The sequence below is a fragment of the Electrona antarctica genome (genome assembly GCF_951216825.1).
Source record: "Electrona antarctica genome assembly, chromosome: 6".
NCBI classification, from domain to species: Eukaryota; Metazoa; Chordata; class Actinopteri; order Myctophiformes; family Myctophidae; genus Electrona; species Electrona antarctica.
Window position 1 is genome coordinate 33,390,841 of NC_136811.1, and position 27,420 is coordinate 33,418,260.

At 41.5% G+C, this 27,420-nt stretch overlaps 2 protein-coding genes across 3 annotated transcripts in view; one reads left to right on the forward strand and one right to left on the reverse strand.

Moving 5' to 3' along the window:
- pear1 (platelet endothelial aggregation receptor 1) overlaps positions 1-24,719 on the forward strand; it is a 56,137-nt gene extending 31,418 nt beyond the window's left edge. The window contains exons 6-23 of the mRNA XM_079502560.1: positions 3,483-3,729; positions 4,963-5,068; positions 5,562-5,698; positions 5,808-6,020; positions 6,446-6,620; positions 6,940-7,060; positions 7,941-8,104; positions 8,621-8,723; positions 8,968-9,120; positions 9,396-9,527; positions 10,030-10,161; positions 10,415-10,540; positions 13,581-13,799; positions 14,615-14,724; positions 15,256-15,382; positions 15,649-15,711; positions 16,431-16,625; positions 20,690-24,719. Of these exons, the coding sequence (XP_079358686.1) occupies positions 3,483-3,729; positions 4,963-5,068; positions 5,562-5,698; positions 5,808-6,020; positions 6,446-6,620; positions 6,940-7,060; positions 7,941-8,104; positions 8,621-8,723; positions 8,968-9,120; positions 9,396-9,527; positions 10,030-10,161; positions 10,415-10,540; positions 13,581-13,799; positions 14,615-14,724; positions 15,256-15,382; positions 15,649-15,711; positions 16,431-16,625; positions 20,690-20,835 (2,669 nt within the window). The 3' untranslated portion in view covers positions 20,836-24,719. The remainder of the gene's footprint in view (positions 1-3,482; positions 3,730-4,962; positions 5,069-5,561; positions 5,699-5,807; positions 6,021-6,445; positions 6,621-6,939; positions 7,061-7,940; positions 8,105-8,620; positions 8,724-8,967; positions 9,121-9,395; positions 9,528-10,029; positions 10,162-10,414; positions 10,541-13,580; positions 13,800-14,614; positions 14,725-15,255; positions 15,383-15,648; positions 15,712-16,430; positions 16,626-20,689) is intronic.
- Positions 22,102-27,420, reverse strand: part of lmna (lamin A) — a 40,563-nt gene continuing 35,244 nt past the window's right edge. For both annotated transcript variants that reach the window (XM_079502561.1, XM_079502562.1), the window contains 4 exons: positions 27,062-27,181; positions 26,874-26,939; positions 26,318-26,518; positions 22,102-24,962 (listed from right to left, as the gene is read on the reverse strand). In XM_079502561.1, the coding sequence (XP_079358687.1) occupies positions 24,927-24,962; positions 26,318-26,518; positions 26,874-26,939; positions 27,062-27,181 (423 nt within the window). In that variant the 3' untranslated portion in view covers positions 22,102-24,926. The remainder of the gene's footprint in view (positions 24,963-26,317; positions 26,519-26,873; positions 26,940-27,061; positions 27,182-27,420) is intronic.

The window sequence follows — 27,420 nt, forward strand, 5'->3', positions numbered from 1 at the left end:
ATGAAGTTTTCCACTACTTTTATCTAACGTTGTAAACATCAGCCTGTTGCATGGTACTCAGCAGGGTCAATAGTACAGTGCGCCTCCCTCCATTTCCCCCTTTCCTCTCAGAGAGAGAGAGAGGGGTTTAGTTTGTACAGGCAGCAGTTGAATCAGATGACAGGAAGGGGAAATGGAAAATGTTACCCTATTCTCTCTGCTTGTCCCATCTACCCTACACTTTCTCTCGTCATCCCCCTTCTCCCTTCTTTTTCCCTCTCTCTCTCTTACTTCTTTGCTGTGCTCTTCTTCTCTCCTGCACTCTAATTTCAACCCCTCTCTCCTCTATTATTATTTCTTCCCTCTCCTTTCCCCTAACCCTTTATCTCTTTCTCTCTCCCTGTTGCTCCCTTTCCCATACTCTCTCAATCTCTCTCCTCTTACCCCCAAATTAAACCCCTCTGTGGTCTCTCTCCTCTCCTTTTCCTCCCCCTTCTCCCTACTCTCACTCTCCCTCTCTCTCTGGACAGAACTTAAGCCTTGGCCCCAGTGTGTAGAGCCATAATAGAGCCTTACTGGCAGAATGTGAGCTGACGCTTCCTGGATGCCTGTGTGTTGAGCTATCTGGCTGAGGGAAAGAAGAGGGCCTGAGGTTTTCATGGTGAATGCTCTTAGCACTGTGTGACACAAAGGAAATACAGAAGGTAGTGCGAAGAAGACAGTGAAGAGTGTATAGTGTTGGCACTGTACACAAAAGCATAGCAGAGATGAGAGTTGCATGTAGAGATAAAGTAGGAAACCCACGACAGATGTTTTAGAAATGACGTGAAGGACCAAAAAAAGATGATGGCGGTGGTAATGGTGATTATCTAAATAAGATAAGGAATGTGCATGTTAGGGTGCCAGACAAAGTGAGGGTAAAGTGTTAGCTAGATTTTTGGCCATATGCCCCATTTTGAATCGATTTTTGATAGGGGAGCTAGATCAAGACAAAAACACAGGCCAGTGTTTCAACCAATCCGCGTTAGATCCCCGGGAGATTATGCAAAGCTTGCCCTGGACACAGGCGAGAGCTACACCACCACTTGGAAAATTCACTGGGGAAAGAGAGGAATTTTCCCACCATATCATTGTGCATTCCGCATAAAGCATAGCGAAGAGCTGCCAGTACTAATGTGCACATCAATCAGTGATTTTACATGCATGAAATATTCGGAATAATAGTTCATATCCCTGTGAAGGCCACATTAGGGATGAGATGTTTACATGCATCTTCATATCCTAATGGTAAATATCACTGCGTACATAAACAGTATATTCGGAACACCATGGAACAGATCTTTCACCAACTGCAAACCGAGCATGCGCAATTACGCATTATGGCAACTAGAGTAGCACCGTCCGGTTGTCAGAGTACTTGGATGCCAGTCTATAATGTCATTTACAGTATGATGCATCAACTTGGGAGAGATCGACAATTTCCATATAGGGAAAGTGTTCCAACCGAGCCAGTACTATGGTGTAAAAACAATGTGCACTTTACATGCAACAACTCGATAAAACATTGTATCAGAGAAAACAATATATGTACTTTGGTGCTGACATGCAAATAACATACAGATGGCCTGTTTCTGAGAACAGGTCTGGGAAATCTCTTTTCACCAGAAAGGTTCCACCCTGCTAGCTGGGCTTAGTACAGTTTCTCAAAGAAATCACTTGTCCAATCTAGTACTATTCACGCGTTCACCGATCCATGATGCCTGGCTCTGACAGCCCTTACTCCTGTGTTGATGACCCTATAGGCTTGTTCAGTTGACCACCGTCCGTTGCCATCTTAGAGAATGCCAGTGTAAATATTATCGTCACTCCAGCTCTCCAGAGTTTCTTATAACTCAGTGTGACACACAGTCTACCAGAACCCCTCTTGCATGCCCACACAGAACAAGTCAACCTGTGATTCGTTTAAACAAAAGAGGGAACAGTCCTGCTCTGAGTTGGAGCAATAAACATTGCATTCTGTGGGACTGCTTCTGCTCCAAGCCAAATTTGGCTGTACTTTATCCCTCCATGTAACATTCAAGGAAGTCCTTGTACTTTTCAAAGCTGTGACAAGGCGTGCATGTGGCAGTGCATGTGGCAGAGAGGGGATAGGTGGGTGGAACCGTGGAAAATAGGTGGGCAAGGCTGTGGTGCACTCTTTGCTGAGAATTTGTGGCAAGAAAAAGATGCTACATATATTCTGGATTCTGTGTGGGGAAAAAAGGCAAATGTAATGTAAATAACTGCCTAACATGTAATTATTTTCTCAAATATATTTTATCAATGTTTACATAAGTAAAAAAAAAAAAAAAAAGCATTCAGGTTTCTTCCAACCTGTTTCACACCTGTGATAGAGTTATTGATGAGAGGAATGCATCCATGACAAATGTCATTACTTATACAATGATCCGCATGTCCTGAACTCTCTTCACTGTCATTGAAATCCAAACCCTGTGCGACTCACCATGGCAGGTTAAACCCCTTAAAGACTGCTGTAAAATTAACCATTTTAACCTCGTTCGTCTTGTTGGCTCCATGCAAATTGCACTGTCAATTGTAAATCACATGTTGGTAATGTAACACTGCCTGAACTAAGGGCTGACTTGGAAGTGGAAGGGACATCACGGTTGGTTTTAGACCCGTGACTATACATGGAGAAGATATATTGCCCTGAGGGAGTGATCACTTGCACTGTCCTTCTCTTGGCGATAGTGACCTTGATCCTGTTCTGTTATTCTTTGCTTGATATGAAAGTCCCCATGATATGAATAGAATTTAATAAAATTGGATTCTTGTTTGTTTAAGTGAGTTGGTTTTTACAATGTCAGCATATCACCATCACTTAATGTTTTTATAATGTCAGCATATCACCATACACTTAATGCATAACAGTTTTTATAATGTCAGCATATCACCATACACTTAATGCATAAAATAACAATAACAATTTCTGTGTCTACAACATTACTGTGCCTGAGCTAACTGATATTTGAGGTCCTACATTTCAGAATTGCTTCTGGGTTGTTGATATCTTAAGTTGCCAGAGGGGGCAGTAGCCTAAAGGTTACTACAATTGGGCAAAAATAAATGTTCAGTTTCCCCTCCATGAAAATAAACTGCTGGCAGGTGTAAATGTGTAAAAAGGATGGATTAATATCAACTTATCAAGCACATTTTAGCAATAAAGGAGCATGCAGCAGACCTGGAGGAATAAAGGTTAAGAAAGTGATATTCATAACCCTAACCCAAGAGCAAAACGGCAATATATAATACACCACCATTTACAATAAAGATCAGTCAAAAGTAACCATATCACTAAGAAACTGTTCAATCGGAGTATAGCAGGATCAGGCCAGGGTCCATGACCAAATAAACCTTGGCTGAGCTAAACTAAGGACCAGCTCCATATTGACTTGTCATCAAGATTATTCAATAGATGTTTTTTCTGTGCCATTATCTTCCAGCATGTGATGACAAACACTGGGGTCCAAGCTGCGGTCAGGAGTGTAAGTGTGAGAATGGAGCATTCTGTGACCCAGTCAAGGGAACCTGCCAGTGTCCACCAGGATACATAGGGCGATACTGCGAGGACCCCTGCCCAGCTGGCAATTTCGGCAAGGGCTGTCTACAGAGGTGCAAGTGTGGAACAGGGGGTTCGTGTGACAAAGCAACTGGAGAGTGTCAATGCCGGGAGGGATTCACTGGCACACTGTAAGCATCTGAAAATATACACAGATTCTTCTATGGCCTTTAGTTTAGGGGAAATATATGTTGTTGGAAATATCCGATCTACAAGCTCACAATGCATCACAATGTGTCTGCTTGTCTATTTTCGGTGAAGAGATTTGGTATAGACGGAAAAATGGAGGGGTACAAGTATAGATCCCTGGGGAACCCCGGTCAACAAAGTATTATCAGGTTTAAAGTAACATTAGTCGCCTTAAATTTAAGTAACAAAGTGAAAGTTGGAAATTGGAGTTTTGTGTTTTTTACAGAAGTCACGTTATATGACAGCTGACTAACTTGATTTTCTAAACAAACGGACAACAGCATACTAGGCCTCCTCCTCCTCCTGGCACATAGGCTGCAGCATAATTTGGTTCTTCCACTAATGCTACATTTATAGAGGGAAAAGGACCCTGATGGACCATGCTGTTCCATGAGTCATCAGTTACCGCCCTGTGTTTTAGAAGTCCCTGTGGATGAGTATAGGGAATGAAAACCTAACCACTAGGTATTAGTGAAAATACTTTATATTCTGCAGCAGCCAATTTTAAAACAACAATACAGCTTTATAAAAAAATGGTCTGGCTGTAGAGCTCCTTAGGGCGTAGTTTGTGTTTGAAGTCAGTTACTTCTTCCAAAGTGCATTAGAAAATGACAATAAATAATTATATGAGTTCTGCCGAGCCCCCACAGTGAGATATTTAACCACTTGAGCCCTATATAATTGTGTGTTGTATGATGATAGCAGATCTACAAGCTCACAACGCATCATATCGTGATGCGTTGTGTGACCATGTAAATGGTGAAATGTTAGAAAATGTTGGGAAAGTAAGTTTTGGAATATTTTCCAAAATAGGGCCACCAGATGATCCATATAAGTACCAGCTGTATTTCAAATGATAATGGATAGCTTCAAAAGGCTGGCTCAGGATTCAGTACTGTACATCAAACTTAACAAAAGCCCTATGTTCCACACAGCTATTGCATGCAGCTCTAGCCTCCCAGCTCGACCGCTGTCAGAACAGTCAAACCTTGCCTGCCAGTTAGTGGTGATATCAGTAGATTACTCTTAAATGTGGCCAATTTATAGAAAAACATTTGTTCTCTATACCTAAAGAGGCAAAACATTTAGTTAATCTGTCAAGAATGTCATACTGCTCAATGTTTTGACTAACATACCCCTGTAAGTTCTTCAGTTACACCTTCTCTGTTCCCCAGATGCGAGAAGGCGTGCCCTAGGAACCGATGCCCTCTTCGATGCCCTTGCCAGAATGGGGGTATTTGCCAGGGCAAAGGTGTCTGCGCCTGCCCCCCTGGGTGGACGGTACGTTTTAATGTTTTACAGATGTTAGGTTGGCCCTGATATTGATGAAATTCCTGATGTGTTCCAAATTTGAAACTTGGTCTGAGGTGGAATGTGTTGTTTTCATCTGGAGTAGATCCCAGGGTGTACAGCGCACTGATGTTTCACAATCTGAATGAGTTTGCTTGTCAGCACGTCACCCCCCTATTTTTGGAAACACCCTACAGTATACGCTTATCTTATGTACTGATAAATTGTTGTAATCCACATTTCCTTTTTTCTTACACCTGATCTGTACTTGGTTTGCGAATCAGGTCAGATATTTTCAGTGCGCGACACCAGAGTGCAACGAAGAATAAATCACATATTGAAGATAATGAATGAGCTCAGATAAATTGCTGTCAGAATGCTAATGATGTGACTGTACCCATTAGTTGGTGTTTAGGTTAAGCATCCCATTTGATTGCATGTTCTTACCATCACTCTCAAACTCCTTTTCTATGTTGCTCCACAGGGTGCTGTGTGTACAGAGCGCTGTCCGGAGGGTAGGTTCGGCTCTAACTGTGCCCAAGAATGTATGTGCCACAACAGGGGCCACTGTGACCCGGAAACAGGGCAGTGCCAGTGTGCTGAGGGTTTTACTGGAAACAGGTACGTGCCTACCTGTACTTAGGAGTTGCTTGTCCCCAGTAATTGTTATTAACTGGGTGTTTTCCCGCCTCTGTACTGTACTGTAACTTCTGGCGTTTTTGTCCCTCAGATGCAGTGAGGAGTGCTCAGTAGGAACCTACGGTGTGGACTGTAAAGGCGTGTGTGACTGTGCTAATGGTGCACGCTGCTACAACATTGACGGAGGCTGTCTGTGTGATTCAGGCTTCAGAGGGCCACAGTGCCGGGACAGGATGTGTCCTCATGGCAGCTACGGCCTCCACTGTGAGCGCACGTGTATGTGCCAAGACAAGCATACTCTCAGGTAGGTCTTTGTGCTGAGCAGAGGTGGAAAGTAAAGTAAGAACAGTTGTTAACTGAAGTATTTCCATGTATTGATATTTTATACTACTACTCCACTACATCTCAGAGGCAAATATTGTACCTTTTAATTCACTGGGGGGGGAAAGAAAGAAATCCACCCCATCCACCCACCATATTATTGGAAAACTTTAGTTACAAGTTACTTTGCATGTTTAGATTCTTATTACAAAACTACATTAACCGCAAAAATGGCCGATCTGCAAGCCCTCCAATTTGAGTACTTTTACTGAAATAAGATTTTTAATACAGAGAGTGGAGCTCCACTGGCCAGCGCAGCAGGCAGGGGATTGACTCCACCTCAGACCACTTATGAGGATGCTTAATGTACTCATGGATCAACTGTTTTCCTTTCTTATCATTGACCAGCTGTCATCCAATGAAAGGCGAGTGCACATGCCAGCCAGGATGGGCGGGGCTGTACTGCAACGAGACCTGTGCTCACGGTTATTACGGACACGGTTGCCTAGAACCCTGTCTGTGTGTGAATGGAGGGGTGTGTGACGGTGCCACTGGGCGCTGCCAGTGTGCCCCTGGGTATACGGTGAGTGAAAAGCATCATGGCATCATGGAAGTCAGGACAAGCAACATCTGTTTGGTATTTTCCACTTCTGTGTGGTGACAAGCCATACAGCTCGAACTGTACTCGATAACCCATAACAGACGTGCATAAAAAATGTGGCACCACATTGTGTCATCAGTTCATCTATTCCGCATGCAGCTGTATGACATATTTTCTGCATGCCACCATCAACTGAAAAAAAGTATCTTCTGGTGTCTATAATTTATATTTAGTCATATCAGTGTCAACATTGTCGTATAACAAAGTTTAAATGACGCTTGTCTCTCTGTCTACTGTACAGGGCCTTCACTGTGAGAGTCCCTGTAAGAGTGGCACCTATGGCAAAAACTGCTCCCTGGAATGTTCCTGTACCAACTCTGTGGACTGCTCAGCCATAGATGGCACCTGCTTCTGTAAAGAGGGTAATGCTTATACCTAGTTGTTATTGTTGTTGCAGATCTGCAAACTCACAACAGTTAGCTGTGTGAGCTTGTAGATAGGCTATTTTCGGCATGCTACACTTAGTGCTTATTGCAACTAAGTACAAATCAGACTTTGGCTCTTTAACTAAATGTGACAGCCCCAGTATGAAGACATTCAATATTAAAACATGGTATTGATTAATGATACGTAGCTTGCGGAGTTAGTTCAGTCAGATATACTCGAGTGGCTTCATGCTATACTCATGGGCGCATAGTCGCATACATGAGTATTATTACACATGTTTCATTCGCCATACGCCATTCGCTGACGTTGCAGTCAGCTGACCAATTGCCAGGTTATTTAAGCTCACCTCAGTCTCTGTTCTTCCTGCTGTCATCCTCCGACTGTCATTTGTCCCGGGGCTGTTGGTATGCGCCTGTTTGCTCCCACCGCCTCCTCAGCACCACCAGTGGGCTCTGCTATTTGTTTGTTCCCCATGGGGGGTTGTTATTGTATCTATCTCCCTGAAATGTAGCAGAGCCGAATGCCAAGATAAAATATTATATTCACATTTGTATTCATTCTATAATAAATATTGGTTAAATCTATCCGTGGGTTATCTGACTGTTAAAGTTAGTGGCTATTTTGAAATATTGCTATTTCATATTTAGACTTTATAAGCTATTTGTTTCCAAAGGGCATCAAATGCAATATTCAAGGCAGGCAGGGAGGCAGTCATCTGATGTATTTTTAATAGGGCTTGTACGTGAGCTGAGATGATATTCACTGTGTCTTGCTTGCTGAACACATTATCATTTTTAATGAATGATAACACAAAGACGAAATGAAATTCGATAAGGACTTCCTATAAACTCACAGGCTGGCGAGGGAGGGACTGTTCGCTCCCCTGCTCTGAGGGTACATGGGGCCCAGGCTGCAACACCACCTGCCAGTGTGCCAACAGAGCAAAATGTAACCCTGCAGATGGATCCTGCACCTGCACAGCAGGCTGGCAGGGGGTGCTGTGTGGTGAACCCTGCCCGGTGAGTTATTTGGAAGTTGAATGGTACATTTCAAATCAAACCGTTATACAGCAACACTGTGTAGCCTATGGTGTAATGAGCTGTAGCTCTCACAAATATAAATTAAAAAGTGCATTTAAGATGAAAGGTTTCATCCATCAACAGCTATGGGTCTTATTACTGTATGTCCTTGAACAAGACACTAAACTAACTCCTTTCAAACATCTCTGGATAAGAGCATGAGCTAAATGTGTAACGATTAAATGTGCAATATTGCTCTTTTCTGTGCCATTCTGAGTAAAAGGGTTACCGCTATGATGGTTTTACTATAGCAATGCTAAAATTTTTACTGCTTACCTCATCTTGTGTGTGGATGAGTATTTGTCTTTACTCTGCCAAACGGCCATGCTGTCACTATGCATGTGATGACACGCTGCCAGCCTAGTACTTTGTTAGATTCTCGCTGTGCTGGCCAAATGGCTGAGATATTCCCCTGACGGTACCTCGCCTGTTGTTGGCATGTGCTCCCATGTGCAGATGGGCACGTTTGGGCCAAGCTGCCTGAAGAGCTGCGATTGTGTCCATGCCGACGGATGCCAGGGTACCAACGGGGAGTGCCGGTGTTTGCCAGGGTGGTGGGGTAAGTAGGGAAGTCCTCCTGATGCCTGTGCCAAGTTGGCTAAGGAAACAGAGACAAGTCTGGTCCAGTATGAGCTACAGGTCTCTCTCTGCCTCACCTCCAGTCCCTCTCTCTCTTTCTGTCTCTATTTCTCTCTGTCTTAATTCGCTTCCCAGCAAATCATTTTGCAGTCTAGTGTCATGTTTCTTAAATGGTGGGTAATGTCTCATTCTGGGATGGAAAACCATCCCAATGTGCTCTCCAGGTGCTCGCTGCAGTGAGCCGTGTCACGATGGCCTGTGGGGGCGCCACTGCAACCAGAGCTGTTTCAAACGTTGCCCCAACAGTGACACATGTCTAAGGGACACAGGCGCCTGTGTCTGTCGCCCCGGCTACTGGGGAGCCTCCTGCCAGAACAGTGAGTGTCATGAGGCCACCAACACATTTAGATCCCATCAGACTGTTGATATTAATATATACACGTGTGTGTGTGTGTGTGTGTGTGTGTGTGTGTGTGTGTGTGTGTGTGTGTGTGTGTGTGTGTGTGTGTGTGTGTGTGTGTGTGTGTGTGTGTGTGTGTGTGTGTGTGTGTGTGTGTACTCCTGTATGCAATCTTTTGTATAATTTAATAGAAGAAGTAATAAAAGCTGAACAAAGTGTCTTAACTTCTCTCTCTCTCTCTCTACGTCTCAGAATGCAGAGCTGGTATGTATGGTGACCAGTGCGGTATGTCATGCCCATCCTGTGGCCAGTCCTACCGGTGTCATCATGTGACTGGAGAGTGTGATTGTCTTCCTGGTTACACAGGACCCAGCTGTGATCAAGGTCAGCATTAACACTAATGACACAATTACACTAACAGGAACACACAGCCCTGTGTAGATTAGAGCCCAGCCTGGATAAAAGAGCCCACCGCACAGCACAAGATTCTTTAGAATCAGAATCAGCTTTATTGTCACATCACAGTGTTACACAGGTGTAAAGAAGTGAGTGAAAAAAAACGTTTTGCACAATCTTTGTACTAAATAGTTGTAGTTTTCAGGATTGGGAAGAAGAATAGCCATAGAAAATTATAGAATAGAAAAACAAATGTTCCTGAAATGAGTAGAGTGGAAATATATACTGTAAATACCGGTATCTACATGAACTAGGGTGTACAGTACATGAGGTTAAAAATAATAATTCAAATGTTGCGATCTTTTGAGTTTTTACAGAAAACAGATGCTTTTCAGCACTAGCACGAACACCAGTGCTAGTTACGATAATCATATTGCAAATCAAGTGATAAGGTAAAGCATTTTAACTGTTGAATGTGATTAATTCTCAGCTTGTCCGGCGGGCTACTATGGTAGGCAGTGCTCCGAGGTGTGTATTAATTGCGCCAACAACTCCACGTGTAACCACAGAGATGGTCACTGCGAATGTCCGCCTGGCTGGACAGCACCGGACTGCTCAATACGTGAGTTGGACATGTTCACAAAAAGCTGTAATACGTACCTGACCGTAATTATGGGAATGTTTTCAATATGAGCAGGAACTTTTGGAAACTGTGTCATTCACAGAAAACAGTAATCTTTAGTATTGTGGATGCACAAATAACATATCTATTTGTAATATAATATAAAATACTATAATGAACTATAACATAGTTCAATTCTGTACATTTCTGCCTGGGTCTCACTCCATGTTTTATCTTGTACTGTATTCCACAGCCTGTACTCCTGGCAGGTTTGGCCCTTACTGCGGCCAGACCTGTTCGTGCCCGGCCAACTTTGATTGTAACCGCTACACTGGAGAGTGTGTATGTGGGAGTGAACACGAAGATGACTGCAAGCAAGGTGTGGAGAGCGGCATGATTAACATACAGTACACTCATAGAGATAAATCAACCAAATTCAATTCAGAATCAGTAATATTCTAGTATAGAGGGTATGCGTGTGACATCATCATCATACCCGGGGAGTTATGCAGGAACGCCTACTGAGTGGCAAAAACCTACTTTCTGGCCCTGACAGCCCATGCATCCAAACAGAAAAGTCCTATCCGATTGCATTAAACAACGTTAAACTCACTTTGCCACTCGATTTGCCACTCACTTTATGCATGCGCTTACCCTCTATTGCCAGGTGTGTTTGCACAAACGAGGAATTGTAATGCACCAACGGCAATCTAACCTGTGTAGTAGTGTAGTTTAACAGCAGTATTAAGTAACTTATTTGCATGAAGCTAGAACTATGTACACTGTATACAATATACGTATGTTTTAGCAACATGGGTAGATTAATATGAATTGTTACACATGCTGAAAGTGTACTAGCTATACATTCTGCATTGCAGTTGTATGAATTGCGTTTGAGTATCTGAGTACACATCAATTGTACAGAGGGTAGCAGCATAACCAGTACAGACCACATACATAGCAGCATCTAACATTCATACAGTGTATACTTTCAATTTTATGCAATCCGGCTTAGGGTAGAGGTCTGTGGGCTTGTTTAGAAGCCTTTCCACCTCTGGGGGGGAAAAGCTGGGCAAGAAGTGGTCCTGAATCCTGATCCCATACATTCCACATGGTGACGGCTATGGCTCAGTGGGTAGAGAGGCTGTCTGGTTATCAGAAGGTCAACATGGCCTGTGTCCCTGAGCAAGACACTTAACCACTAACATCTACCGCCGAGCGCCTCTGAGCAACCATCAGCTAGGTGAAGCTGTAACCACTGAAAGCCTATTCATACTTCAGTTTTAGGTGATAAGGTGACCCCGGTGGTTAGTAAAAACTGAGAGTTCTGTTTGGGTGAGCGGTGAGTCACTTACCACCGTGGGCCGTGACGTCATGTTGTAGTTTTCGGTGGTCACCTTATCACCTAAAACTGGTGTATGAATAGAGTATGAATAGGCCATAACAGGCAGCTACCTCAGAGTGCCTCCGAGCAACCATCAGCTAGGTGAAGCTGAATTTAATAAACGTCTACCTTCTTCTTCACATGGCATTGTTACGACCCGGGCTAGGGGTCACCAGGTGTATTGAAAAATATGGACTCCCTTGATCTCCTTCCCAGTCCCCCTAACAGTGATTTATTATAGAGTTTGAAACATGGGTAAGTTAGTTACCTCACGGACCACGGTGGGCCCCTGGACACTCTAAAACAAAAGAAACCCCTATTCTTTACCTATACCAAACTAAACAACAGAAAACAAACTGATAACAGAAATAAGAAAGGCCACACTACACTACCAAGTAACCCACATTAAAAATAAGTGGATGACAGGGTCCACAGTACAGTTATGACGACATCATCATTGTGGATGCTCACATAATTATCTACAAAGTTATTGTTATGGTGCTTTGTGTGAGAGCAGCCCTTTTACAGTTATTGTTATGGTGCTTTGTGTGAGGGCAGCCCTTTTACAGTTATTGTTATCGTGCTTTGTGTGAGGGCAGCCCTTTTACAGTTATTGTTATCGTGCTTTGTGTGAGGGCAGCCCTTTTACAGTTATTGTCACATGACTTTGAGACATCATTACATGTTGTATAACACCACATTAACTCTGGAATCGCTATTTTGGGAATGTCATTATAGGCAAAACATTTAAAAAATGTTCATACCGGATCTTATTTACATCTTTATTGAAGCTTATAAAGGTGAAAAAACTAATATCAAAACTATATTCCAATATACAGTCTGCTAAAAATCACTCCACATCTTATGTTAAACTTAAATGGGAAAAGGAGGCAAATCTAACCATCAAAGAGCAGGACTGGCTGAATATATGTAATATAATATCCACAACCACTAGTTCTGGTCTATGGAGAGAATTTTCATGGAAAAACATGATTAGGTTCTTCATTACTCAGAAAATAAAAAGCCTACAGAGTGGGACACCGGAATCAGGAAATTGTTGGAGAAAATGTAATAATACAATGGCTGACCACTTCCATGTATTCTGGGACTGTCCAATAATGCAAAAAATTCTGGCTAGAAATAGTATCAGATATCAACACAATAATGGGTTTCGAGATTGAATTTGAATTTACAAATATTTATCTGTGTAACATACCAGAGGATCTTAGTACGCCAGATAAATACCTTCTTAAAATACTGCTAGTGGCAGCTAAAAAAGCAATAACCAAGAAGTGGCTGGATAGAAAAGAGAGGAGAGTGGACAGCCATTGCACGTTCTGTATGGCTGATATACGAAATGGAGGAACTTACCTTTTCCGTTATGTACAGAGACATTTTACAAATACTGGTTGAAATGGATAGTATACATGGGAATAGACATTTTGTGAAGGATCTTTGTATGAATGAATGAGAGATGAACATGTTGTTATATGGGATATTTCTGTTGGGGGGGATGAGGTTATTTACTTATACTTACTCAATTGGACTGTCATTACTCTTTGTCATTAACAATATCATTGCTGTATTTGTTGTGCTTATGTTTTTGTTTTTTTGCTTATTCTTTGTTTTTTTCCACCTCCTTTCATTGTTTTTCATTATCTTGTACATTACATATGAAGATCGCTTTGTCTTAACAACAATAGAAATGGAATACCGATGTATAACAATCATGAACTCTGTCACTGGGAGTGAACGGACTAAGAAGGACTGAAACCATTCAAATATGGGACCCTTAATGTTAACAGAATGAATGTAACAAATGATTTGTAACAATTACGAAATGTACTGTGATGCCCAACACGACCTACCTGTTCACCAAAAAAATCTAAATAAAAACAAATGTTCATACATTTCAAAAACAGCTAATCTATAAAGTATAGTGCCTCTAAGCCAATGGGAGATAGAACCCATAGTGAGCTTGCTGCACCTGGCAGTTATGATGTGATTCATTCTTGTTTTTTGTCCCATTCAACAGACTCAACAGAGTTGTCAGGGAGTGTGATGGTGCCTCTTCCCCCCAGCGAGAGGGAGTCGTGGGGGGCCATCGCTGGCATTGTGGTGCTTGTCTTCCTGGTGGTCGTGCTGCTTGCGTTGCTGCTGCTCTACCGCCGCAGACAGAAGGACAAGCAAAACAATGCGCCTACAGTCTCCTTCTCCACCACGCGTACAGTCAACTCTGAATATGCTGTCCCAGGTAAGAGAATGGACTGTGTACACCACAAGGTCCAAAAAAAAGATATTATACATCAAGGTAATTCAGGCATTTGTGATCCTAAATGACGAAACATTTTAGAATGGAACTATTCACCCCCCCTAATCTTTTTTATTTCAGTTATTCACGCCATGAAGCTTGAATTAATGGAGAATTTTTGTTTTTATTTTACTACAGTGAATGAAGAATCCAAAAATTAAAATGGAATCCATGATTAACAACAGAAAACTATATAATAAAATCTATTTTTAAACAGCTCAGTATAATCCAAGTGTCCGAGCTGTTTCCAGTCATATCCTCAGTACTTCCAAAACAAAGCATTTTCTCTCAACCTCTACTATTTAAAACACTTGGGATAAACACACACAAACATGGAGCTTTTAACAATAGTTTAGCTGTTGTTAATCTTGTTCTCCTATTTTCTTTTTGATATTCCTTTAAGTGACTCCACAGTGTTATAATCAAAACTAAATACAAATAGGCCATACACAGTACTGTACACTACAGTGTACATAGGGTGCGTTAAGGATTGGGAGAGGGTTAAGGTTAGGTTTAGGTGTGCTGCCCCGTGGGAGGTTAGGGTTTGAGATAGGTTGTAGGACTAATGACTAATGAATAGTCTAAACTAAGTACTGCACGAAACCAAACATCTACAGCTCAGCCAAAGGGATATCCCCCCCCCCCGGTCAGGGAGATACTAGGCTTCTTGTCGTGGAAGCAGGGCTACTTTGCTATACATAATAGTCCTGGAATGACTTTGACAGTAACATGATTCTGTATATATGTTTGGTTTTCAGATGTTCCTCCCAGTTACCACCACTACTACTCCAATCCCAGCTACCACACTCTGTCTCAGAACAGACCTCCACTGCCACACCTCCCCAACAACCATGACCGTGCCATCAAGGCAAGTGACATGGCAAAACTAGCAGCAAAACTAAAATGCAAATCTAGTTAGGCCGTGGGTTGTTGTGACATGATTAGTACTTCCAAGGAATACAGAGGAGAAAAAAAGTGATTGTACAACGGAACCTATATGGTTCAGGAGTTAAAGGCCAAAGAGTAAAGCTGTCTGATATAGCGCATTTGAAAAACCTGGGACAGAGTGTCTTCCTTGGCCTACGAGCTGCATGCATGTGAAGTGTGACACCAATTGGGACAGCAGTGTGCAAGATCAGCTGTGCAGCTGTCAGACGCACAAACAAACTGGGGTGGGAAAATAATCTCCGCTTCCCGGCCTTCCGGCCTGGCAGAGATAATTAGTTTAGTGGCCGAATCTAACAAATTTAAACAAAATGTAACTGTAATTGCAGTCTGGGGTTGTAAAGTCATTACAGTTATATCATTGCATGGCTCCTCCATCAACATGCTGCAATCAATTGAATTTATTATTCTGGATAATCACATTGATTGAGTGTTTGTTGTGTCTGTCCAACAGAACACAAACAACCAGCTCTTCTGTAGTGTCAAGAACACGGAGAGAGAGCGGCGGGGTCTGTTTGGAGTTGAGAGCAACGCCACTCTGCCTGCAGACTGGAAACACCATGAGCCCCGAAAAGATCAAGGTCAGTCTCAGAAACTGTCCCACTGTTTAACTGGAAAACTGTAACATCCGTCACATTTCTGTGGAAAGGTAAATCACATTTCAGACAATCATGAAAAGAGACGTGAAGAAAACAATGCGATCATTATTGAAAACACCTAAATGATTGTAGCGTTCACCCACCTCCATGCCTTCACCTGGTATTGATTTTCTTTCTCCAGGACAGACTTTCTGCTTTTTATTAGTTTGCCATAAAAGAAAATTAAGATGCCTGTTTTTTCTTTACAGGAGCATTTGGAATCGATCGTAGTTACAGCTACAGTGCCAGCCTTGGGAAGTATTACAACAAAGGTAGTTTATTACCTTGCTTCCACATTTCTGTTTGTAATTACTACTAAACCGTGTTGAGTTTTCTTTTAACCATTTCAGCAATGTCATTTCAACTTCAATACTTTCAATTTCACAATTTAAAACAAATAAAGCGACAGAAAACATGAAACATGAAATAGTTTGTCAAGTCCAGCAATATTGTCACGGACCACCATTTGATGAGATTTAGCCTCTCAGACCCAATAATTATATTTGGGGTGCATACTTAGTTTAGACTAGTCATTGGTTAGACATGGGTTAAGGTTAGGTTTAGGTGTGCTGCCCCGTGGGAGGTTAATATTTTGTTATCCCTTCGATAAGATTGTGTCCACAATTCCATGCTGTATTGATGTTGGTACCATAGGAGAGATAACAGGCAAATGTTGATCAAAATAACAATTCTTCTACATTCTCTAATTGCATAGACTTCTTGTAAATTAAGTAATGCAGAAATGAAACCAAATGGACCCTTATGGGTCCATTTGGTTTCATTTTACGCTCTCAAGAGTTAAAGATCTGCAATGGTCCATTTGGTTATCGTTTAGCTGGACACCACCTCACTTCCAGACTGGTGGTCCGAAGACCACTGGTTGAAAACCACTGCTCTAGATCTCATAAATGACCATTTGATGTGCAATTGTGTTGGCCTTCCATTAGCCACTGTGTTGTAACCTCTCCTCCATTGCATCCATTATGAGCAGAGCTGAACGGCACTGCCGCGGTTAGCAGCAGCTCTCTGAACAGTGAGAACCCATACGCGACCATCAAAGACCTGCCCGGCCTGCCCTTCTGTCCAGCAGAGTGCAGCTACATGGAGATGAAGTCAGCTATGCCCAGAGACAGAGCTTATACCGAGATCAGCCCTCCTCCATTCCACACTGCCACTTTGCGCAGGGGTGAGGGCAACTTCCATTGTATTTCAAGTCCATCCAGGGCTTTCAGGCAGGACATGTGTTCTGTATTCATTCACGACTACTTTGTCCTCATCTCAAAACATAATCACCGCCATAACTACATGATTTACAGATTACAACTTTAATTGTGTTAGAAATTGTTTGGGAAATGTAAATCAGCAACAGGAAAATGTATACAGATAATAATAATATAATTTGAGAGCCACATCATTGGACGCTGTAGTGTAGCAGAACAAACTTGACAAAAATGTTCCCTTTTGTATTACTGGCTTAAAATATACATAATCAGATGATAGTATTTATCCTTCTGTATTTTATTTTCTTAAATGTTTGTCTTCTCGTGAATAGGTCATAAGTAACCTCGCGTCACCAGACTTTCTACCTCAGAGGAAAGCCTGATCTGTGTTACAAAATTGCTGTGTGAACCGGTCTGGAGAGGTTGTAGTCATGTAGTCATGTTTTGTAGTCATCAGGCAGGAACCATTATCTGGAACTTCCTTTCCCTCAAACCAGAAGAATAACAATAATAGCTCTCGTAGCCTGCAGCTTTTATTGAGAAAAATCGGTTGGAGGGAAAAGGAAGTTCCAGATTGATGGTTCCTGCCTGATGACTACAAACCATGGCCCAATCCCAATCCACTCCCTTGCTGACTCAATGAGCCCTCATTGACTTAGCTGCGCGTTCATGTGAAGTCTGCGAGGGCTTGAGGGATGTCCCATTTGAAATCGGTAAGTCAGTGAGGGCTCAGCCCCGCCCCTTTATGTGCCCTTTAAATTACCCACAGTTCATAGCGTTTTATACTCCGAACGTCAATCATTTAAGTATGCAAATTAGTTATGTATCGCGGTTAGAATGTCAAACGTGTACAATAGTGCTTTTTCACTGTTCTCAAAGGGAGACGGAATGGAAGGATAGGCTATATATTTAATAACAATAATAATAATAAGGGAAACATGATGAGAAATGACTAATGAGCAAAGTAAAATAATATAGAAATGCAATTTATAATGAATATTATTATATATGAATATTACAACCCCTATCACACAGGAGTGTATTTATGAAACTAATAATAAAACGATCAGCTTAAATACTAAAATAGACGTGATAGACATGTATAAATAGGCCAAGCATGTAGGTAGGCACTGGCTGTGAATAAGGACAGTTTTTATAAAGTGATGCAAAGTGTCATGAATGGCGGACTCATCTTCAAAGTGCTGTCCCATTTCTTTCACAACAATTTGGAGCCCTTGCAGCCTCTCACCCTCAAGCACTTACAGCTAACGTCATTAAAGTCAATGAGGGTCCAGGGCTCAGCGCTTGAGGGAGGCAATTGGGATTGGGCCAATGACTACATGACGTATCAATATCATCCGCTCCCGACCGGATCATAAACCCGAAAAGGAATGCTGCCCAGGCTAGGTCATAAGTACACTACTTATAGAAACATTGGTCTGAATCAGAATATTCTGCTGTGAAAATGACAAACCCTGTAGTGCCGTTTAACATGGTCTCTAAGAACCTAATACAAATAGCTTTTGGGCAAGGTTTGACAGACGAGAAGGATGGGTTTCCTCACAGCATGTCTGAATGAATGGGTATCTTTGTTTACATGGAAGTGAGGAAAGGTCGTTTTGAAGGGAAAGGGAAGAGCAGAGAACAGGAAACCAGAGAGACTTGGGATTGGGAAGTCCCTTGGTATGGCAGGTTAGACATATCATACCCACAACATGTACAACATAAGATGCTAGAATTATCTCTTTACATCATACCCAGTATGATACTGGGTGTATCTACACGTGGTTCTCAAAGTGGGATCCAGGGACCCCCAGGGGTCCTTGAAGGGGTTCCATGAGGTCCCAAGCAAAAATATACGGTAGCATCAGAATCAGTTTAACCACTTTAACCCTATGACATGATTCTGACATGCTACTGCCATGATACCGACATGATACTGCCATGATACCGACATGCTACTGCCACGATACCGACATGCTACTGCCATGATACCGACATGCTACTGCCATGATACCGACATGCTACTGCCATGATACAGACATGCTACTGCCACGATACCGACATGCTACTGCCATGATACCGACATGCTACTGCCATGATACCGACATGCTACTGCCACGATACTGACATGCTACTGCCACGATACCGACATGCTACTGCCATGATACTGACATGCTACTGCCACGATACTGACATGCTACTGCCACGATACCGACATGCTACTGCCACGATACCGACATGCTACTGCCACGATACTGACATGCTACTGCCACGATACCGACATGCTACTGCCACGATACTGACATGCTACTGCCACGATACTGACATGCTACTGCCACGAATCCACAATACTGCCATGATACCGACGGGACACTGACATGATACTGCCATGATACAGACATGACACTGACATGATACTGACATGCTACTGCCACGATACCGACATGCTACTGCCACGATACTGACATGCTACTGCCATGATACTGACATGCTACTGCCACGAATCCACGATACTGCCGTGATACCGACGGGACACTGACATGATACTGCCATGATACAGACATGACACGGACATGATACTGATATGATAATGACACGATACTGACCATGATACTGATATAATACTGCTACTGATATTATACTCATGATACTGATATTATGATGGTGATAAAAAAATAATGTATAACCGGCTTAGCCGCACGCTCGTAGCTGCCAATGCCAAATGTTTTATTATGGACACAGAGACAAGACCAACATTTCGGACAGACAAGCTGCCTTCTTCAGGGTGGTGACTGATATGATAGTGCCCATGATACTGACATGATGCTGATATATTGACCATGATATTATGGTATTATGGTATCAGTAGTATGGTATCAGTAGACTACAGTCATGTTCATTAACTGCCTAAGTCTAGGATGAAATTAAGGAAATGTGCACACAAAACTTCTTCGGACTCCTTCCTTTATTAAAAATCACACCCGTGTGAAGTGAGGGGCACTCTTATCATCGTACATCATCATTCTCCACTTCATTGTCAATGAGAATTTAATGTTTGGGTAGGACAAAAATAGCAGATTTGCTCAGACACATATGATGTAAATTCTCCATTCATTGTCATTGAATGTTATATGGGGGGGCTGTTTTTTCATGTGGTCAAGAAGTAGATTAAGATGCAGTAAAATATAGCACAAGATCAAAAATGTACCCAATGTACAGTAGGATGTGTGTGTGTGTGTGTGTGTGTGTGTGTGAGAGAGAGAGAGAGAAACATTACAATAGTAATGCATAGGAGGAGAAGGAAGTACAGTATAATGCTATGCGAAATGCATGATTCTAAACTACGTCCGTCTATAGATAAAGACCCGCCCATGGTAACGCCTGGACTTCATCAGGGCTCAGAGACCCAATACTTTTTGCACAAAGTACTTAATTTGTCACTGCTGTTTGATCTGCAGCACTGATTAATGTTATTTATTTTTTGTATGTGTAAACTTGAAACATTATTGTACTGGAAAAAGGTGTCTTTTCCCTTCATCATCATCCTTTTCAGTATAATAGTATTAGTTTACTATAATTAGATTAATACACGATAATCAACACAAACTTTATTTAGAACACACCCAAATCAAATCATATTACTGCGTAGTGCGTACGTTTTCAATCAATTATTCAATCAAAGCAAACGGCATAAACAATATTAAGTTTGTTTCTTCTACAAAAATAAAAGTTACAAGGCTGCATTCTGGAACGCCATCTGTCGTGCGTGCCAAGCTGTCATTCTCTGTCCCTTGTATTATACCGTACTTGTACAAGTTGTATTATTTCCCACCTCGCGTCAGTGTCACCAGACTATCCACCATATCTATCCACCTCGGAGGTCTGGTAAGACGGGCAGTGTCAGTAGGCCAATCAGAGGCAGGTGGGGCATAACATGTCTATAGACGGACACAGTTTAGAATCATGCTTTAGGCATAACAAACATAACTTCTACATTGAACTTAATATACGTTTTTCTATTTTACAGAGCGTCAGAGTTCTGTTGGTCATGCCCCAGATCAGGAGATGCAGAACCACTACGATCTCCCCGTCAACAGCCACATTCCAGGACACTACGACATGCCACCTATCCGTCGACCACCCTCCCCATCCCGCAGGAGAATGGCGCAATGACAAGTACATTAATAGATCACAATTGGTATTATACTTTTTCAAAAGAGAGTTGCAGATCAGAAGAACCCTGCCCACACCCAGGCTAGACCACCCACTATGGAGGAGGATCAGTCTCATGGAGGAATAATTTGTTCCCTTTTAACTCTGTTGTTGTGTGAACACTTCCCCCTGGTGGATCGAAATGGTACTTGCCTCACCATGACAGACTTGTGATCCAGTCCATGGAGCCAACAGAGCCTGTGTTGGAATGGGAATGGATGGACTGTGGCAGCGCCACTGGTTCTTTGTGGACAAAAGGAAGGACACGTGTTTCGTTTGAGTTGACCAAAAATGGCTTGCATATCACTGCTGTCTGATGAAAACCTCATATCTCCAGTCCAGAGTCAGAAATTATACAAACCTCAAACTAGAACAATTTAAAATATAGATATAAATGTATGAATTCTCTCTGAGTGTCATGTATTAATTATTGAATTCATCCGCCAGTGCCAGTGTTTTTACCACTGCAGCCTGCGCGATGTGTCCAGGATGTAAACAAAGATACACGTGGAGCCAGAGGAACGTGTCTCCTTTCACACAAAAGAGTTGGGGGCCGTGGAAAAAAGCTTATTTTGACCAAAAACACCCCCACTTCCGGTTCCTGCCTGGTGTCTCCTAGCAACCAAGAATCATTCAGACGGTGGGGATAAGCGCCCTCTAGTGTTTAACACTGAAAACAAAATCTCAGCTTTGGCACCCAGGACTTGGCAAAAAAAAAGACAGCATTTCTTGTCTTTGGCACCCAAAGAGTTTTAAGTTTGGCATTGGACCATTACATTTGCCCACATGCAAATGGTATTTTTTGCAATCCCAAGTTTTCCACAGCAGGAACATCATGAATGTAATTGTAATGTGCCAAACAACACTTGAAGATTCTCATGGCTTTTGCATTTGGCAGATAATGTAACTGGCACCTTACTGTAGTTTTTCCTCTTTTTTGTTTTGTGAATGACAGCTTTTAAGCCAAATATTCTGTTGTAATTAGTACAGTTCATGCTCATACCCATGTAAGAAAAGCAACTTTCAAGGTGTTTTTAAATTGTCTTAAGGACTTTATGTGCAGTAGAATGTTTGCTTACTATGCCCACATATTTTTGAATGTAACCCTAACCTTCTTGTAGATAATGTAAATAAAAATGGCAGCACTTTTCAAGAATGTCTTTACTTATTTGAATCTTAAAGCACTGAACTGTATCTCCTGGAAAACAATTACCAAGAAATCATCAGTGGGAAAAGGAATTTTAATTGGCATTATCTTTGGAAAAGAGAAAGCACAAAACAACATTCATTGATTTCATAGATTTTCCATAATGGTATTTGGCCCACTTGAAACAAAGGTTAAACTACATATTCATTGTTTACAAGTTGAAATCCTTTCAGTAACCATTTTAAGCCAATTCTTACGTTCTATATCAAGCCTTGAAGGGTGGGTTTAGGATTTTAAGCACAATGGCAAATCCAGGTTTTTTATTTTAGTAATTAGTATCAGTCAAAACTTCATTAGTAAATCTCATGGAAGAGAAACAAATTTGTTTGCACACCCATTTAGTTTAAAATGTCTACAATTTACACTTCCTATAGCTTACTTACAGTACATGATCTTAATAGAAATTGGTTGACTCTTAATTAACGTGCCAACAAATGCTTGATGAGGCTTTGATGATAGATACTCAAAGCCTTCAGATGGGCTTTGGAAAATCCTGAACTCACCCTTAAATAATTGTTTCAAGTGATAATATTCATCACTCGACATATCATCAGTGCACATAAGCCATTAGAAATTGAATGAGCACTGTGAATACAGACAACCATGAAGTTATGCAAATACAGGTTTGCAATATAATTATCAATCATTATCTCAGAGCAGAAATAACTAAACATAATTGGCATTTTCTGCCCCATCTCTAAAAAAAGAGTAAAAAAATAATCTATTTTGGCAGTAATATTTTGCAAGTACACTAGCAAGTATATTGCAAGCACAAGTACAATACAAAAATATTGCAAAAAACCTTATCAAGTACTCAAAAAAAGATGTCAATACTCAATATACTCTGGAGTACAAACGATTCAAGCTGCCACACTAAAATACAAGTCTACCTGCTGTGCATAACTGGCGAGGCTGTCAATAAATGCTGCTCTTTAGGCCAAAGTGAAAAAGAAAACTTCCTTCCAAACTTCCTTTGGGACCCTCATGTCCCAAAATCATGCCTGAGAAGTTACAAAGCTTGTAAACCCTTAGAAAAAAAGGGGGGGGGGAAGCCCTTCTGACCAGCTTTTACGAGAGAAGTCAAGCGGACAACTTACAGTCACAAGACTGCGATACAAAGCATGTGAGCAAAAAACACATTAAGTGCCAATAACCTGTCCGTCATTTAAAACAGGTTGTATTAAGGCACTATTTGTATAACTGATGCATGAATCAGTTACAATTACTGAGGAAACTACCATTGCACGCTGGAAGTAGATGCACATAGAGCTCTGCAGTATTGAATAAGTGTAGAAATCTAATATCGGAAATATTATCTATTACTATATACTATACTTTAGTGCAGTAATACTTACTATAACGGAAAGAAATTTGTTGTAAAGACTGATCAGTTGAACACAGCCTGGTCATTGAAACAAAACATCTTTGGAATTATGTCAGAAAACAAAAAGTACATCCAGCTAAGACTAAAGCCTAATTTATGCCTTTCTGCCAAAAGTGTCATAAATTAGACTTAAGACTCATTATCCACAATCTGTGTCTTCAAATATATTCAAGCAAACATGACAAATCAATTCTTTCCCATCAACTCAACTTTCCAAAACACGGCATAATCATCATAATCAAACAAGAGCTTTGTTTTAAGAAATAAGAGATAATCCTTTTTCTTTCCTTTTCATTATTCTACAGTTGAAATAAAAACAAGGCGTGTACAGTATGTTTAAGGCAAAAGTGAAAGTTAGGACAGCTTCGTAGAGGATACACCTGCTAAATCTCCAGGACTTATATTAACCTGAATTTATCCAATGTTGTACGACAAGCACTTTCTTGGTGTGACTTGTGTGATACTTTGATTTACCAGAATAAACTAAGACGTTTGCCTTTAGCAAAGATGGCACAGTACTTACTCACATAAGGCATAATGTATAATCAATCTGCTGTAAACGCATTAGACAGAATATTACTGATAATGAATGCCATGTGATTTATCAACGCTTATCAGCTGTCCTGCAGAGTTACATGATGTTAAAATGACTCTAAAGTTTAGAGTCATTGGTCCAATGTTTCCCAAACGGAAGGTCAGGACCCATTTTGGGTCATGGGTCGTGAGAAAATATCACAATTAAAACAAAAATAATTACATGAATCAAATCAAATCATTTCCATATTTTTTTGAAAAATAAAATAAAAAGTAGAACAAATAACAGAGCTACAAGCTCAATTTCTCTTTTGGATCTCAAGCTAAAGAGTTTGGGAACCACTGCTCTACACCACTCTGTATAGCATTGTACAGTACATACGTCTTGCCCACTTATGTATAGGGTCAGGCTGGGACTAAATCTCGCTTAACTACAGTAAGTTGCATTCAGAACATACCAGGGCCCTGACCCCCTGGTTTTTTAGATGAACCTCTCTCCTATTCAGTCCTGACCTTGTTCAGAAGCTGTGCGTGTTGAGGATTGACAGCCCGGCTTTTGCATAATTATGAAACCCCAGATCAAAGCATAAGAACTGGTCAATAGAGATCAGAATTTGGTACACGCACACACATGCGTGCTTGTGAGCTTTGCGCGTAGAGTAGAACAGACTACAAGCAACAGATGAGCCAACATGCACCAATATAACTAGAATATACAAGCTCAAACGCTAAAGAAGAAAATATCACGCCCCCTTGCCAAAGCCCATATTGGCATCTAACCTGCAGATTATTTGGAATACAAAAACAAAAGACCACAAAAGATCGTAGAAAAAAATAACACAAAAAATGACAATTTCCCACTGGTAGAAAATAAGTCTCCTTGGAGTGGTGTAGGAGGTTGTTGGGTCATTGAGGTGTTTTCTGGTTTTACATGATGGCACAGATTTCTGGTTTGGGACCAGCCTGGAGGAGGAAGTGACACAGGGGAAGGTTAACTACTTTCAACCTGGGTGTGTTGGCCATGTTATTATAGGAAAACAGTGTTGGAGATTATTTCTACTCTGTACATATAGTGTTTTACATTTGTGATGATATTGATGTTGGTGTTATTTTGTATATTATGTTGATGAATTGAATACATAGGTCCTCAATGGAAACAAGTCCACAATGACTTTTTTGTGTAATCCAAGTGTATGACTGTACTCGTGCCGTTTGTATTTCTGTCTAATAAAGTGTTCAATCATTCTACACTACAGTACAGTACAACATCACATTCAATCTACAGTACAACGCATCGCCACATTCACAACGCATCGCCATTGTAGATCGGCTATATTCACCCGACGCCCTAGTAAGGTATGGAACATGGAAAACATGGAACATTAACTACATTTTGTTATGCGAGGGAGATTTTATAATGTACAGTAGACGGATAATACATGCAGGATATGTGTAATGGTTGTTCTTTTTAATTGAATCGATATTAACCCATTTAGACCGTACGACGTGTGGAAATGTCATAACTAATCCAAACGACGGATTGCTAGGACGTAGCACATTTTCATTGATATAAAACGAGAGAACAATATTCAGATTTTGTTTTGTTGGCCTCTCCTTCTGCACCATACTCCTTGCTCTTCAAGCATGCGTGTCGTCATTCACTTCCCTGTATATGGCTCAGAAAGAATGCCTCGTATCTGCTAATCTAAGGAGCTCTCCATGGTTTTGACCAGATGGATATACTAAGATCTTAATTTCTGACTTCAACATGCCTCTCATTGAAAATATGAACGCGAGGGATTATTCAGCGACTTTATCGGAATGATAGCGAGGTAAGCAAGCAAAAATATTTTTCCGGAGCGGAAGGGAGGGGCTTACAGAGTAAAAGCGGCCATATCTGCGCGGCACCCCGAGCTGTTATTTTGAAAGAAATCCCGGCGCTGATTGTGTTAATCTCTGCCTTGTTTGTATTGTCTTTTTCTTAACCTGCTGGCTAATTGTGTTATTATTTAGTGTATATAATATTTTTATTAAAGCAATAATAAACAGTTTTTCTATTGAACATTTTAATTAAGTCTGAGCATAATAGATGTAAAACACATCAAATAACATAAAACAAAAATAATATACACTAATATGGGGTCATCATACAAGCTTGTTGGAGGAGAGAATGAATTGTTGTGCTCGTTTACTTTTTTTACCAATTTTAAAGACTGTGGAAAATAGGGACACAATCATTTTCTTTAATGATCATGTAAGAGGAGCTTTTAACTCAGAAGACTATTTATGATGATTAATTCTTGCCTTCGGGAACATACCTTTCTAGGCTGATTGGTTCCCATGATGAAGGATTGTCCCATGATGGCGTCAGACACGCCTCCTCCTCCGCTGCTGCAGTAGCCACTGGACACGGCAGAGGAGGCTGAAGTAGGCCGATCTGACGTCTGGCCACAGGAGTCACATATCACTGTGCGGCTCCGCAAGTTGTACTCGCATTCACCACTTGTGCTGTGAGCTCCCTGCAGGGGGCGCCAAAGGAAAACACATGATATTCAAGGGGAAGATGCTGTGTCGTTTCCTGATGCAATGGTTCTCAAAGCGGAGTCCAGGGACCCTCAGGGTTCCTTGAGGGAGCTCCAAATGGTCCCTTAACAAGTATGTAATTCCAAGAGTGTACAAATGGACCGTTTCCAGTTAGCCATGGGTCTATTTGGTTCCATTTGTACTAATATCACTGCATAGGCAATTCCAGGCTACAATTGTACACCCTCAGAGTTAGGGTCTTTGAAATGAAAAACGTTTGAACCACTGTACCTGATGTATTGTGTGATACTGTCGTGTCATTTCAGAAACAAAACCAAAACAGTGATTTACCATATCGTCGTCGTCATCTTCGTCGTGACACAGGAGGGTGCGTGTGACCTTCCTCATGGCCATCTCCTAGTGAGCACATGGAAAATAGCAAAATCGTAACGGTTCGGTGATAAAACTGCCAAAAAGACTGCATGAAATGTGGGTATAACATAATATGCCATGGTTGTTTGCATGGATGGATGTCAGACCTCTCCATTGGCATTGATGAGGATGGTCTGCAGGAGGTCTCCGGTGCCCCAGGAGCTCTGGGTCTTCCACACCAGGTCGGTGGGGGGGTTGTGGGTTCCACCACCTGCTGAGGCCCAGATCTATTAAGGGACAGTGGTGAGCAGGTTAGAGATGCATCATACTCTGCTAGGAATGCTTCCACAATGTACCGGTTCATAATTAGCAACACCCTAGATGAGAAATGTTACTGAATAAATAAATGAGAACTAATGGAAGAATTTTGTAAAAGAGCGTCCACCGGGAGGACGTAGACTAGGGCCTCCGTCCTAGTTCTCCCGCCCCAACACGTGTTCACACGGGCAGATGCAAATATACAGTC